Below are 16,041 nucleotides of genomic sequence, written 5' to 3' on the forward strand. Positions count from 1 at the left end.
CGGTACAACTCCTTGGAACACCGGTGGTACCGGCTATATCTAATATAGCAGTACAACCGGGCCACCACCGCCCAACTACCGCAGCTAAACAGAGTCGTGACCAGTTGTGGACCGGTGCTAGGCCCGTACAACCGCCCAGGGGTTGAGCAGTACAACCGCCCATGGCAATGGTACAACCGGCCAGTCAAGAAGAGAACATGAAATACCAGAACTGACATAACTTCTGCAAATGAGCTTCGAATTGAGCAAACTCAAGATCGTTGGGTAGCACATGACAAGTACTATATGAAGAACATGCAGTTATAAAAATGCCAAAGATACAGAGATGTGAAACCTCTATGAAACAAGAGCCGACAAAAACTTCAGACATCGAAAACATCATAGAAGATGCGTATGGACTTTGTTTTTGATGAACTCGAGCTTGTCATGAAGATTACCATAAGCTCTACTACTCACAAAGAGAAACAGTAAACAAGAACCAAGAAATATGATGCATGGATACAAATGGTTTAGGCTCTCAACGAACGATATGATCAAGCTACTCACTTGAGAGCCCCCTTTGACAGTACGACAATCTATCCTAAAATAGAAAAACCTATCAAGGGCAAACCTATACCTAGCGTCTAGTCCTCTTGAGCTAGATGATGATGATCTTGGCTTCCTCAATATGGACAACCTTTCTTGATTGCGTTGGTTTGACGGAGACTAGTTGGTTGCTCCCCCATACGTATTATGGGTGAGCCACTCTTCGGCACATCTTCAACATATCTTTGTGATGGTGCACTTGAACTTGCACACCACAGTCTTGATTACAATCACCACTTAACGTCATCCTACATGGGTTGTATGAGATCTTCCTCTTGACGCAAGCCCATGGAAATGCACCATGGGATCACTTGATCCCTCTCGATACATCTTGTACTCTTTGTGTGTTGATCAACTTGATTTACTCTTTGTCTTAGTCTTGATCAACCTTGTGTCTTTATGACCATTCTTTGGATAATACCTTGAATACCACCTTGGTCATCATATAAACTCCTTGAAACCAACAGATGGACTTCAAGAAGTGCCTATGGACAAATCCTTCGAATATAACTTAAGGCAGCCATTAGTCCATAGGGATTGTCATCAATTACCAAAACCACATACAGAGAAATATGCTCTAACACTAGGTTTCCTGATTTGTGCAAGTCAAAGCTAATGCCATGTGCTGATGGTCCTTTCAAGGTATTAGAGAAAATAAATGATAATGCATATAGACTTGAGTTGCGTGCAGATTTTGGGGTTAGTGCCACTTTTAACATTGCAGATTTGAAGCCATATTTGGGCGAGGAAGATGAGCTTCCGTCGAGGATGACTTCGGTTCAAGAAGGGGAGGATGATGAGGACATCAACACCACTGTTACACCCACAACCCCAGCTGCTATACATACTCGACCGATTACTAGAGCTCACGCACGACAATTGAATTACCATGTACTTCCGTTTCTTAGAAATCCTTCTAATGTTCATGAACATACGATGTTGCCTAAGTTAGATACTTTTTGTGTACTTATGAATGAAGGACCTACCACAGACAAGAAGGATATCCGTTGGAGTGGGATCAAGCATGGAGCAGAAGGTGCATGCGAGGGAAAGAACGATGGAGCTTCTAGTGGTGATTTTCACACTTTGAAGCCACCATGAGGAGGGAATGAAGGCTTGGACAAAATATTCAAGACGCCACTTTATAAATTATGTCCATAGGCTATTATAGGTGCTGCACCACCTTATATTTGGGCCACGGCCATTTCGAAATACCACATTATAGACAATTTTTAGAGTCCGTATGTGTGGGAAAACTGAGTTAGTGTCGGTTTCGGACCCCTCCTCCAAGGGGTCACGAAATTCCTCCTCTATTCCCCGATATATACAACCCTTAGGGCGCCATTTAGACTTCGGTTTTTTTTATATTACAAGTTCACCATAGCTGCAACTTTGCGTTCTTTGTTTGTGTTCCACGACCACACAAAGGCGTCACACAAGCCCACTTTCATTAATAAAGCTTTCCTCTTATATTCGCGATATCCATATTGCAATCTTAGTTTCTTGCTTGTTCTTTGTTTGCGTGTAGGAAACAAACTCTCATGGTCAGGTTGAGCATGCTCCAGCGTGGTCAATAACCTCTCGGAGTTGGTTTAGCGATTGCTAAGGCGCGACGTCCTCACACGTTCATAGTCGGATCGTCAAAGTCTACTCCACCAAAAACGATAAACACCATCTCATCGAAAGACAGGGACAACTTTGCATATATCAAGTTGAGTGGGAGTTCTTAAGTAATATGATTAATTGAACTCATTATCATGAACATATTCAAAATGTCTTTGCAAATTATGTTGTAGATAAATAGCTTGCGCTATAGTTCCCCTGTATTTTTACGTTCCTAGAGAAAACTAAGTTGAAAGATGATAGTAGCAATTATGCAGACTGGGTTCGTAAACTCAGGATTGTCCTCATTGCTGCACAGCAGGCTTATGCCCTTAATGCATCGATTGGTGTGCTCTTTCCTCAATCATCGCGTGTAGATGTTGCGAACATCTCACAGACACATTTTGATGACTACATGATAGTTCAGTGAGTCATGCTTTACGGCTTAGAATTGAGGCTCCAAAACATTTTGAACGTCACGGAACATATGAGATGTTCCAAGAGCTAAAATTAGGATTTCAGGATCGTGCCCATGTTGAGAGGTACGAGACCTCCGACAAGATTCTTTGCCTGCAAAATGAAGGAGAAAAGCTCAATCGGTGAGCATGTGCTCAGATTGTCTCGGTGCTGGAATCGCTTGAATCAAGTGGGAGTTGATCTTCAAGATGAGGTAGTGATTGACATAGTTCTCTAATTCACTGCCACCAAGCTACTCAGCTTCGTGATGAACTATAGCATACCAGGGATGAAGAAGATGATCGCTGAGCTATTCGTGATGTTTGACACCGCGAAGGTAGAAACCAAGAGGGAGCATCAAGTGTTGATGGTTAGTAAAACCACTAGTTTCAAGAAGGGCAAGGCCAAGAAGGGAAACTTCAAGAATGCCAAGTCGGTTGTCGCTGCAATGAAGAAATCCAAGGCTAAACCCAAACCCAAGACTAAGTGCTTCTATTATGAGGGGAACGGTCACTGAAGCGGTACTGCCCTAGATACTTGGTAGATAAGAAGGCTCACAACGTTAACAGAATTATATTACTAGTACTCCTAGTAGCACCTGGTATTAGATACCGGTTTAGTTGTTAGTATTGGTAACTCGAAATAAAAGCTACGAAATATACAAATACTAGCTAAAGGCGTGGTGACGATGTGTGTTGGAAGTATTTCCAAGGTTGTTGTGATCACCATCGCACGCTCTCTCTACCTTCGGGATTAGTGTTGAACCTAAATAAATGTTATTTGGTGTTTGCGATGGGCATGAACATGATTAGATCATGTTTATTGCAATGCGTTTATTCATTTAAGTCAGAAAATAATGGTTATTGTGTTTGGATGAATAATACCTTCAATGGTCATGCACCCAATGTAAATGGTTTATTGAATCACGATCGTAGTAGTACGCATGTTCATAATATAGATGCGAAAAGATACAAAGTTAGTAATGATAGTACCACTTACTTGTGGCACTACCGCTTACGTCATATTTGTATACAATGCATGAAGAAACTCCATGCTGATGGATCTTTGGACTCACTCAATTTTGAATCGTTTCAGACATGCAAACCATGCCTATTGGTGTAAAATGCATGAAGAAACTCCATGCTGATGGAACTTTGGAATCACTTGATTTTGCATCATTTGGGACATGCAAAACGTGCCACATGGGCAATATGACCGAAGGCCTCGTCTTCCAATGAGATGGAACGAGCAAGTGACTTATTGGAAATAATACATTTTGATGTATGCAATCGAATGAGTGCTCAAGCGCGTAGTGGGTATCGTTATGTTCTTACTTCACAGATGATTGAGTACATACATGTGTATTTACTTGATGAATCCCGAGTCTGAAATATTGAAAAGTTCAAACAATTTCAGAGTGAAGTTGAAGATCGTCATGTCAAGAGGATGAAATGTCTACGATATGTTGGTAGAGGTGAATATCTGAGTTGCGAGTTTGGTATACATTTAAGACAATGTGGAAATTGGTTCACAACTCATGCCACCTGGAACACCATAGTGTGATGGTGTGTCTAAACGCCCTATTGGATATGGTGCATACTATGATGTCTCTTATCGATTTACCACTATTGTTTTGTGGTTATGCATTAGAGACAACCACGTTCACTTTAAATAGGGCACCAAACAATTCCTTTGAGATGACACCGTATGAACTATGGTTTGGCAAGAAACCTAAGATGTCGTTTCTTAAAGTTTGGGGCTATGATGCTTATGTCAAAAGGCTTTGGCCTGATAAACTCAAACCCAAAGAGGATAAATGCATCTTCATAGGATACCCAAAACAGTTGGGTATACCTCCTATCTTAGACTCAAAGGGAAAGTGTTTGTTGCTAAACGGGTCCTGTCTCGAGAAAGAGTTTCTCTCGAAAGAATTGAGTGGGAGGATGGTGGAACTTGATGAGGTTTTTAAACCATCACTTCAACCACAGAGTAGAAGGGCGCAAGACGATGTTCCTATAGCACCTACACAGTTGAAGTGGAAGCTGAAGATGGTGATCATGAAGCTTCAGATCAAGTTACTACCAAACCTCGCAGGTCGACAATGACATGTACTACTCCAGAGTGGTACGGTAATCGTGTCTTGGAAGTCATGTTGTTAGACAACAATGAACCTACGAGCTATGGAGAAGCGATGGTGGGCCCGGATTCCAACGAATGGCTCGAGGCCATACAATCCGAGAAAGGATCCATATATGAAAACAAAGTGTAGACTTTGGAAGAACTACTTGATGGTCGTAAGGCTGTTAAGTACAAATGAATCTTTAAAAGAAAGACAAACGATGATGGTAAATGTCACCATTTAGAAAGCTCGACTTGTCGCAAAGAGGTTTCCAACAAGTTCAAGGAGTTGACTACGATGAGACTTTCTCACCCGTACCGATGCTAAAGTCTGTTGGAATTATGTTAGCAGTTGTTGCATTTTTCGATTATGAAATATTGCATATGGATGTCAAAACATTGTTTCCTTGAGGAAAGGTTGTATGTGATACAACTAGAAGGTTTTGTCGATCCTAAGGATGCTAACAAGTATGCAAGATCCAGCGGTCCTTCTATGGACTGGAGCAAGCATCTCGGAGTTGGAATATATGCTTTGATGTGATGATCAAAGCTTTTGGGTTTATACAAAGTTTATGAGAAACTTGTATTGACAAGAAAGTCAGTGGGAGCACAATAGAATTTCTGATAAGTATATATGGTTTACATATTGTTGATTGGAAACGACGTAGAGTTTTTGGAAAGCATAGAGGGTTTTTTAAAAGGAGTTTTTCAAGGAAAACCTGGATTAAGCTACTTGAACATTGGACATCAAGATCTGTAGAAATAGATCAAGACGCTTGATAAAACTTTCAATGAATACAGACCTTGACAAGATTTTGAAGGAGTTCAAAATAGATTGGTCAAAGAAGGAGTTATTGGCTGTGTTGTAACTGTGAGTTTGGGTAAGACTCAAAGCCCGACCATGGTAGAAGAAAGAGAAAGCACGAAGGTCGTCCCCTATGCATTAGACATAGGCTCTATAGTGTGTGAGGTTGTGTACCGCACCTGGTGTGTGCCTTGACATGAGTTTGTCAAGGGATACAAAAGTGATCAAGGAATGGATTAGTGTACAACGGTCAAAGTTATCCTTAGTAACTAGAGGACTAAGGAAATCTTTTCTCGATTATGGAGGTGATAAAAGAGTTCACCATAAAGGTTACGTCGATGCAAGCTTTGACACCAAACCGGACCACTCTCAGTAGCAAACCGGATACGTATAGTGGAGCAGTCACTTGGAATTGTTCCAAGTGAAGCATGGTAGTAGTATCTAAAGTATGATATAGAGATTTGCAAAGTACACATGTTTCTCGATGTTTCCGATCGGTTGACTAAAAACTCTCTCACAAGCAAAACATGATCAAATCCCAATACCTTATTGGGTGTTAATCACATGGTGATGTGAACTAGATTATTGACTCTAGTGCAAGTGGGAGACTGTTGGAAATATGACCTAGAGGCAATAATAAAATAGTTATTATTATATTTCCTTGTTCATGATAATCATTTATTATCCATCCTAGAATTGCATTGATTGGAAACTCAAATACATGTGTGGGTACATAGATAACACACTGTCCCTAGTGAGCCTCTAAAGGACTAGCTCATTGATCAAAGATGGTCAAGGTTTCCTATCCATAGACATGAGTTGTCATTTGATAACATGATCACATCATTAGGAGAATGGTGTGATGGACAAGACCCAAACTATGAACGTAGAATATGATCGTGTAAGTTTATTGCTATTGTTTTGTGCATGTCAAGTATCTGTTCCTATGACCATGAGATCATGCAACTCACTAACACCGGAGGACTACCTTGTGTGTATCAAACATCGCAACGTAACAGGGTGACTATAAAGATGGTCTATAGGTATCTCCGAGGGTGTATGTTGAGTTGGCATGGATCAAGACTCGGTTTTTTCACTCCGTGTGACAGAGAGGTATCTCAAGGCCTACTCGGTAATACAACATCACAACAAGCTTGCAAGAAATGTGACTAAAGAGTTAGCCATGGGATTTGGTATTACAAAACGAGTAAAGAGACTTGCCCGTAACGAGATTGAACTTGGTATACAGATACCGACGATCGAATCTCGGGCAAGTAACATACTGATAGACAAAGGGAACAATCTACGAGATTGATTGAATCCTTGACATCGTGGTTCGACCGATAAAGATCTTCGTAGAATATGTAGGAGCCAATATGGGCATCCAGGTCCCGCTATTGGTTATTGACCGGAGAGTGTCTCGGTCATGTGTGCATAGTTCTCGAACCCGCAGGTGTTCACACTTAAGGTTCGGTGACGATTTAATACTAATGAGTTATGGATGATGGTAACCAAAAGTTCTTCGGAGTCCCAGATGAGATCTCGGACGTCACGAGGAGCTCCAGAATGGTTCAGAGGTAAATATTGATATATGGGAAGTTGGTATTCGGGTAATGCAGAAGTGTCGGGACTTACCGGTTTTGTGACGGGAGTACCGGAAGTGTACCGAGGGTCCACCAGGAGGGTCCACCTACCCTGGAGGGCCCCATGGACTGTGAGAGGGGGCGCACCAGCCCTTGGTGGGCTGGCTGCCCTCCCACCTAAGGCCCATGCGGCTAGGGCTAGGGTTGGGCCAAGAGGGGAGTCGCCCCACTTCCCTCGGGGGGCCACCTCTAGGGGAAACCCTAGGGAGCCTCCCTCCTCCTCTCCTCCTATATATAGGTGAGGGGATGGAGGGCTGCAGCAATACAAGCCACGGCGCAACCTCTCCCTCTCCCTCTAAATCAACCTTTTCCTCTAGTTCGTCATGGTAGTGCTTGGTGAAGCCTTGCTGGGACAGCTCCACCACAATCATCGCCACGCCGTCGTGGTGCCAGAGAAATCATCTACCACTCCGCTCTCACTTGTTGGATCAAGGAGGCGGAGACATCATCGAGTTGTATATGTGTTGAACGCGGAGGTGTCGTATGTTCGACACTAGATCAGGACGGATCGTGATGGGATCGTGGGATGGATTGCAAAGACGTTCGACTGCATCAACCGCGTTATATACGCTTCCCTTAGCGATCTACTGGGGTATGTAGATGCACGCCCCTCTCGTAGACGTTAGTCTCCATAGATTGATTTTGGTGAGGGAAGGAAAATTTTTGTTTCCCATGCGTCGTTCCCCAAGAGGATTTGCGGTGCGTAGGTACGTGGAGCGATGTTGGTAGCCATGGAAATGGCGTCGTGTGAGCTTGCCTGGCCATTGGCTTGGGCCAGATTCGCCGCCGGTCATTGATAGTCTCAGAGTCGTGTCCCCCCAATCCACTTGACACGAGCTAGCGATGCAGGTGTAGGTGCCTCCTATGATGGATGCGCCTACCGAGTTTCACGGACTGATGCCGGGCTAGGAGGCGATGAAGTGTCATCGCTGTTCCTATTTGTGGTCGTGTGCCTTGTGACGTGGGCGTCACACGATATCTCGCGACAGGGACGCCGACGCAGCGGCCCCGAATGGCGGGCCGCATGGTTGATCTCCGGCACGCATCATTGCGTTAGTGATGGTTCCTCTCCGGGTTGTGTAGGCAACGGGAGGGGTGGCGATGGGTGGCTCGGACACACTCTTTCTTTGGATGGGTGGCTTCCTGATCCAGGTCTCGGGTGTCGACTCCGCCGCGCTCCTCTTGGCGACCTCGTGGGGGCATGGGTGAGTTGCCAAGTGAAAGCTTTGTGCCATGGCTCCGACGACGGCGACACCCGCGGGTGCCGCGCTCTTCTTGAAGACGTCGTTGTGGTTCTTCTGCTTGTGCCCGAGTCCCGGGTGAAGACCTTTGTCTGTATGGACTCGACAACGACGACACTCGGCGTCGTATTCCCTCTTGGGGGCGTTGTCGTGTAGCTTAGCTGTGCTAGGTCGTAGCATGGGGGTGTGTAGTACTTTCGGTGCTACACGTACTCGCGTGCGTTTGCGTTTGCCACATATCTTAGGATCGGCTCAGAGTGCTCCCACACCATCTCGTATCATTCGGGCGTGTAATTCTTAGGTTGTTGCGGTCTGTTTTAAAGTGAAATATAGAGAAGTTTGGTGCATACTTTGTAGTTTTTCGTGTATTTTGAAATAATGGCAGTATAAGCAAACGACTAACCACATGTAAAGCATTATAGTCCGTACATAGCATTTTCTTGTAAAAAATATCATTATTATAATCAAATGAGAAATGCACACACAACGTGCCCCTGACCCAAGACCAATGAAGCGATACGAATGGAAACTAGTGATGTCAAAGCTCTATACATACTCCCCCATCCATGAATAAGTGTATATCTACCTTTTGTCCCAAGTCTATGTTTTAAATTTTTGACCAACTACTCCCTCCTTTTTTATTTACCCCACATATTAGGTTTGTCTAAAGTTAAACTTTATATGCTTTTAACAAGCTTGTGGAAAATATACCATTGGATTCATCATTGCAGATATTTTCACATTATAAAATTTGTTGCTATAAATATTCATATTGCTTTTTACAAACTTAATCAAATTTTATAAAGTTTGACTTCAATCAAAGCTAATATGCTGAGTAAATAAAAACTGATGGAGTATATAGAAAAGATTAGTAACATAAACTTCCTCCTTTTTTTTACTTTTGCATATAAAATTTGGTCAAAGTCAAGCTAACAAAGTTTGATCAAATTTATATAAAAAATATCAACAACTATAATAGTCAAGTTATATGTCATGGAAGTTAATTTGATAATGCATCCGATAATATCGATTTCATACTATGAATGCTGATATATTTCTATAAACTTAATAAGCTTTATAAAGATTGGTTTTGTCCAAATTTTATATGCAAACTAAAAAGAAACGGAGGAAGTATGACATCAACTTGGTATATTACAAAAGTATATTTTAAAACAGATTTATTGATACTAATTTAGTGTTATAAATGCGTTACTTTTTTCATAAAGTTTATCAAAGTTTTAAAATTTGAACTTACGGTAAAAGTTGGAGGTACATTTATTCATGAACGGAGAAAATACGGATATATGCAGTTAACATATAGTTAAACACAAGTGCACCCAACTCAAACTTTGAGATGTCGCTAGATTACGGTACCTTGACCAATGCCAATCCGCGTTGCTTATCCGGCAACGGCAGCAGGCATGGGCGCATGGCCCAAGCTGCCAAGCAATCACCACCTCAGCGCTGACCCAGTCTTTGTTTCCACAAAAAAGAAATATAAAAAAAAGGGAAAAACTAACCTTCAGACGTCTGATCAGAGGATAGTCGTCAGACGGGCCACGTGCCATTGATCCATGTTGGATCTCATGGCTGGGGACGCAGTAAAATTCCTGTGCCAACTTTTTAAAGTACTTCCCTAATTTTTGCATCCACGCTCTCCCCTAATCACTCCTTGTCCCGAATTAATTGCCCCAGAATCCCTAACCAACTCACCTCACCCGGTTCCTATCTCTCGCGTACCTGTCCCTCCTCAGCGTCGTCATTGTCGTTCCCCTTCGCCGCCCCGGCCTCCTCTCCACGTCGATGGTGCGCCATCAAGCCCGGTGGCAGGACGGGGACGGGCCGACGAACTGCTCGTCCACGATCTTGCAAACTACAAATTCATTTTTATGTTCACCAAGATCGGACCCTGCTCCTCTTGCAGTCGTGGCATGCAGTCGACCTCGCTGGAGCGTCGTCACATACATTTTGCTGGTACCACATGTGGCAGGTTGTACGAATCTAATTAAGTTCTGATTCTCATCATTCATACCATGCTTCATACATATTGTATTTTTGCATCGAACATCCATATCAGCTAGCTTCATATTTATCATACTAGCGCTTACCGAGTCTAGTCCGCCTCATACATTTCTAACTCATTCTACAATGAGTTTAGTTTTGCTTGATCCGCATGTCTGATGTATGTTTGCAGATGTCACATGTTTTCTTAATTGAAAACTAAATCATGCTTCCGGAATTTCACATATATTATGCACAAGAAAGTTAGAATTAGTTTGAACCACTACATATAAATCTTTTGTATTCCCATTTAGAAAGAAATATATGTGCATCCACCATGTAGATATTATGTTGAGATTTTATGCATATGACGCATTTAAAAATTTCATGATTCCTATGAACCATACTTTTCTTCGTGGTGTACAAGTTTCATATGCCACATATATAGTTATGCTTCATATGTTTCACACCGTGCTTCTACATTTCGTTCAGTTTGCTTCATTTCCATGCTTTGTATATTGTATCATAAGAATCATCTTTCTATACACATGAGACAACTCATACTTCTAAATTTATGCAAGATTTTTTTAGGGCCTAAATTTCTGCAAGGTTGACGGAAGCGGAAAAACATGCTTTGCTAATGGTCGATTCTGGCCCTAACATGCAGCGTGTGATCAAGCATCTCAATGCCGAGTATTATGGTCATGAGCTTGAAAGCAAACAACCATAGGCGCCCTCGGTTGCTTAGAGAAAAATATCTATGGATAATGAAGCGTGATTTATTGTGTTGGAAACTTCATTTTCCTATTATGGAAGCAAAATGTTTACTCTGTATTTGTATTTGCATTTGTTACTTGGTGGAAACAGTATTTTGATGCCTGAAAGCCAAATAAACCATTACATACAGCAAAAGGTTCGGCCAAATGTGTAAATTCTTTACTTTGTGGCAGTGTATATTCTTCTTTTCTGCTTCGAGACAATTACTTTTGCAAAGAAAATGTTCTCCAAAATGTGAATATTATTTTTGGCACACCAAGTAACGCTTCCAAAGCAACTAAAAAATGCTACCATATCGTGAAAATAATGCTTCCATAGATAGAAAATAAAATGATTTGTATCATACTGTCGAATAATATCTTTTCATGACAACATAAAAGGATGCTTCATAAATAAAAAAGTAAGGTTTCCGTGCAACCTTACCCTGAAGAATTCACATCTGCAAAAAAATAGTTTTATATATGTATCTTTGTTGGAAGCAAATCACAATAAAAAACATGTTGCACTGCAAAAATAATTCATTGACAAAAATAATTGTATTTATAGATATTTGTTTGTTGGAAGAAAATCACAAGCACTTACTAAGAAACTGATTAGACGTAATTAGTGGGAAAATCCCGTAATTAACGTGGTACACTCTTTAATGAAACAATCAAACACACAAAGCATGGGGTTGTACCACCACATCTGACCAACATGATACATCCCATCCTACGGCCAATTACTGGTCTGATGGGAAGCAGGGATCAGTAGTCTAATCCCTAGCGTCTCCCCTACAAAAATGAGGGAGTACTACGGAGCTATTCGTCGCTTCAAATCTCCCCGACCCTTCCACCTTCTTCCTCGCTTCTCTCCCGCGCGGCGCCAAAACACCAGTCCGCCATGTCTCCCTTGCTCCTCCTCCTCCTGGCTCTAGCCCTCCCGCTAGCGCTATCCACGCCGGGGTCGGCGTCGGAGACCCAGGAGGACGACCTACGGTGCTTACACGGCGTCAAGAGCGCCCTCAAGGACCCCGACGGCCGCCTCTCGTCGTGGACCTTCGGCAACACCTCGGCGGGCGCCGTCTGCGAGTTCCCCGGAATCACCTGCTGGAACCCGCAGGAGTCGCGCGTCCTCGAGCTCTCGCTCGCCGGCTTCGGCGTCCAGGGTAACGTCCCCTCCGCGCTAAAATACTGCCGGTCAAGCACCTCGCTCGACCTCTCCAAGAACGCGCTCGAGGGGCCGATCCCGCCCGCGCTATGCGACTGGCTGCCCTTCCTCGTCAACCTCGACCTCTCCGGCAACCGGTTCTCCGGGCCGCTCCCCTCCGAGCTCGTCAACTGCCGCTTCCTCAACTCCCTCAAGCTCAGCCACAACAACTTCTCCGGCCAGATCCCCGCGTCGCTGTCGCGGCTGGTGCGGCTCAAGTCGCTCGACCTCTCTGAGAACCGGCTCGACGGCCAGATCCCGCCCCAGCTCGGCGCGACATTCCCCAAGGAATCCTTCTCCGGGAATCCGGGCCTGTGTGGACGCCCTGTATCCTCGCGCTGCGGCCGCGATTAGCAGATCGACAACGAAATTTAATCACACAAGAGTATTACTTCAATAGAACTAGGCTTTATAAATAAAGCAAACATTCTTATACACCAGTCTCAGAAGATAAACGTAGAAGTATATGTTGTACTACCGCTGTTACGTCAAAATAAATAAAAATATACATCACGTGAGAAGTAAGAGCACCTGCAAAGCGCCGTTCAAACGGACGACTCACTTTACACGTATTTTGTCCATTTAGATCTTGTTATTATAGTTCAATCGGCCGGCTCTATTCTTGTCAACACAGAAATCAATCTGTAACTTCAAAAAAGACTCGCGGCTAAAAATCATTCCAGCGGACATGCCAGACTAAGAACACCGCATAATTCATGTTAACACATTTGTCTGCGATCGGTACACATGCGGACAAAAAAAAAAAGTTCAACCACGCCATCTCAGTTATAGACATGCTGGCACACTATTTTTTTTAGAAAATAAGGATGACCCCGGCCTCTGCATCTCGGAGATGCACGCGGTCATTTTATTGATTATTTTCGAGGACATTATAAAGTATTACAACAATATGTCTGAATCCACCAACTTCGCAATAGCTGTCGCTACTTCTATTCATATGATGAAGGGGTGCTAGCTGGGCCACATATCCAGACCAGCTACCTAATCCTAACATAAAAAACCGGGAGCCCCAGCAGAGTCGGTCGGGCCATCTGCCACATACCGGGTCTAGGGCACAAAACCGATCTCACACACTCGTGTGTTGTCGCCGCCATCTTCCACCGGTCCGTCTTCAGAGCAGATATTGAGGCTTCTACCTTGTGTAGCCACTCTGCCATCGACGTCACCATGACGCCAGACAGCTACCTCCTCCCGCGCGAGTCCATCTTCACGCATTGGTCGCCGAGTCCCCACAGCAATATGCCGCCGATATCCGCCGGTATCAATGTGTGAGATGAAGCACCGCTCCATCATTCCTCCAGCCATCACTTGCTCCAGAACGATGCCCCCAGGAGGGAAGGCGATAAAACGCCATCATCGTTCGATCCAGGAAGACCCAGATCTAGGGTTTCCCCCGGAGCATCCCGAGCCTGATGACGCAAACAACAAAGCCGTTGCTTCACGAGACGAGCGCCGCTGACGTCACAGCCTCCAAGATGAAGCTGGCCAAAATGTGCCGACATCGAACCACCGCCACCTCCTCCGCCACTTGAGCCGCCCCCGAGCAACGCCTTCAAGAAGGAAAACGCCACGGCGGTGTCGTCGTCGCTTGGAACAAGTGGATCTGAGGTTTTCACCTGAGCTCCTGGGAGGGGTGGAAGGAAGGGGATCCTCTCCGAAGCCTCCAACAAGGGGAACAACACCCAAAGGCGCTGCCTTCGGAGTGGCCGCCGCACCAACCAAGGGACTCCCTCGGAACCCTTCCAACCACCGGATCTGCAAGGCCAGCACCCAAGACCAGCAAGAAGCCATCAGGGGCCGGATCCGCTGCAGATCGGAGTAGATCGGGGTCGAGGACAAACAACACCATGGCCACCAGCAACCAGTGAGGACCACCACCACAGACGCCGCCACCCCCAGCGCCATCCTGGTCAAAGATTGAGCCGCCAACCGCGCACAGGGGCCACCACCGCCTGCACATGCCGGAGCACCGTTGCTAGCCCAGCGCCCGTCACCGCGTGTCGAGGGCCGCCATCGAGCGCCCCGCTCCCCGCCACCGCTCGCCGAGGCCTGGCCTCTCGCGCCCGACCGTGATCGCCACAGGACACCGCCATCAACCGCCTAGATCCGCCGCCCGCGAAGGAAGGGGAGCCAGGAGAGGGAGTCCCCCCGCCGTCGCCGCCTGCCACGCGGGTTTCACCCGGCGGCGGCACCCGGCGGCGGCGAGGAGGGAGGAAGAAAGGGCGGCGGCGGCGCCTAGGGTTGGAAGCCCCCGAGTCGCCCAGGGCGGGGGCAGCGTGAGGGTCTACAAACAACGATACAGAGAGAACCAGCCTAGCCGTGCCGGCACACTTGCCGCCATAAAAAAAGATGGAGTCCTTCGACGTAGATCAGTCATCAAGCTTGAGTTTCTCCTTGTCCTTTGTGTACGTCCTCATCTGAATGCTTTGGCAATTCTTATTTGCATTGGCTTGGGTGGTGAGCTCTTCGGCAAAAAACAAAAGCTTCCTTGTGGGCGGGCAGGAAAGTGCTACCCATGCCATCTTGGACTTGCATGAAGGGGGCAACTGGGCCACCATGGACTTGAGCGAGGTGCTGGGCGTGCCCTTGTGGACAAGCATGAAGGGACCACGATCGTCTTCCTTTTGGGCCTCATCGGGATCATAGGCCGCACCACCGACACTGCCACCCACACCACCTTTGAAGATGGTGTTCTTCATGATGAAACGGTAAGCCGTGTCATTGTACATGGCCGACATTGTGTCGAACAGATTGCGGACGTCAGGAAGCATACCGGTTGGGATCTTGTGCAGTTGTTTCCTCTGGCCCGGGTGGATGACCCTACGGGCACAGATGTAACGTTGATGTCTGAAAGCACATATGCTCCCTTGGTGATTTTGATAATTCATGACAACATACATTGTCTCTTGGACTAACACTTTTATCTAGTATATTTCAGAATAGTCCATAGAGATCATTGGCTAAAGGCTTATGTGGAGATGCCCCTTAGATGCAAGGAAGGAATAGGATTGGCCCAAGCTTCAAGCTAGAAGAGTCTTCATTTTTTATTTGTGAGAAATCACTTTTGAGTCACAAAAATAGTCAAGTGCTCAAAGTTAGCCACCAAAAATACTGAGTCATTTTTCCACATAACCATTATGTCCAAATCTTCATACACAAAATCGGTGCCACCAACTTTTCCATTTCGACATCAATGAGTTTGATCTCACACAGAACCCTAGCCATTCCCACCAATTGGTGCAGCCGAAACCATGTCGGTGCTATAAGTTCGGGTAACCAACTTTCTGTTGCCTTGGTACACAAATCAGAATTTCTGAGTTTGAGTATCAGTGTCACTGAGTTTGGTCATCTGACTGTTAGCCACCTTTTCGGTGCCACCTAGTTTCGCATATCGATTCTACCGAGATTTAAAAGTTGATGCCTTTAGTGAAAGTCGGTACTACCGAGTTGATGACTTCGGTGTCACCGAGTTTGCCACTTTAGGTGTAACGGTTGGATTTTGTGTGCTTCCTATATATACCCCTCCAGCTACCTCTCATTTGAAGAGGAAGCACTCAGAACACACACTTCATTGCCAGATCCATTTTCTAAGAGAGAGACATGT

The 16,041-nt window shown here is 45.0% G+C and overlaps 1 protein-coding gene across 1 annotated transcript; it reads left to right on the forward strand.

The window, feature by feature from the left end:
• Nucleotides 1–11,995: 11,995 nt before the first annotated feature.
• On the forward strand, nt 11,996–12,990 carry LOC123430451 (probable inactive receptor kinase At1g27190). The gene has a single exon (XM_045114323.1). The coding sequence runs from the start codon at nt 12,111–12,113 to the stop codon at nt 12,768–12,770; it is 660 nt and encodes a 219-aa protein (XP_044970258.1). The 5' UTR covers nt 11,996–12,110; the 3' UTR covers nt 12,771–12,990.
• The last annotated feature ends 3,051 nt before the right edge of the window (nt 12,991–16,041 follow it).

The sequence above is a fragment of the Hordeum vulgare genome, chromosome 2H (assembly GCF_904849725.1).
Source record: "Hordeum vulgare subsp. vulgare chromosome 2H, MorexV3_pseudomolecules_assembly, whole genome shotgun sequence".
Taxonomy (NCBI): domain Eukaryota; kingdom Viridiplantae; phylum Streptophyta; class Magnoliopsida; order Poales; family Poaceae; genus Hordeum; species Hordeum vulgare.

Bases quoted from the DNA above. Each gene is read 5' to 3' on its own strand.
- LOC123430451 (XM_045114323.1), top strand. From the start codon at position 12,111: ATGTCTCCCTTGCTCCTCCTCCTCCTGGCTCTAGCCCTCCCGCTAGCG.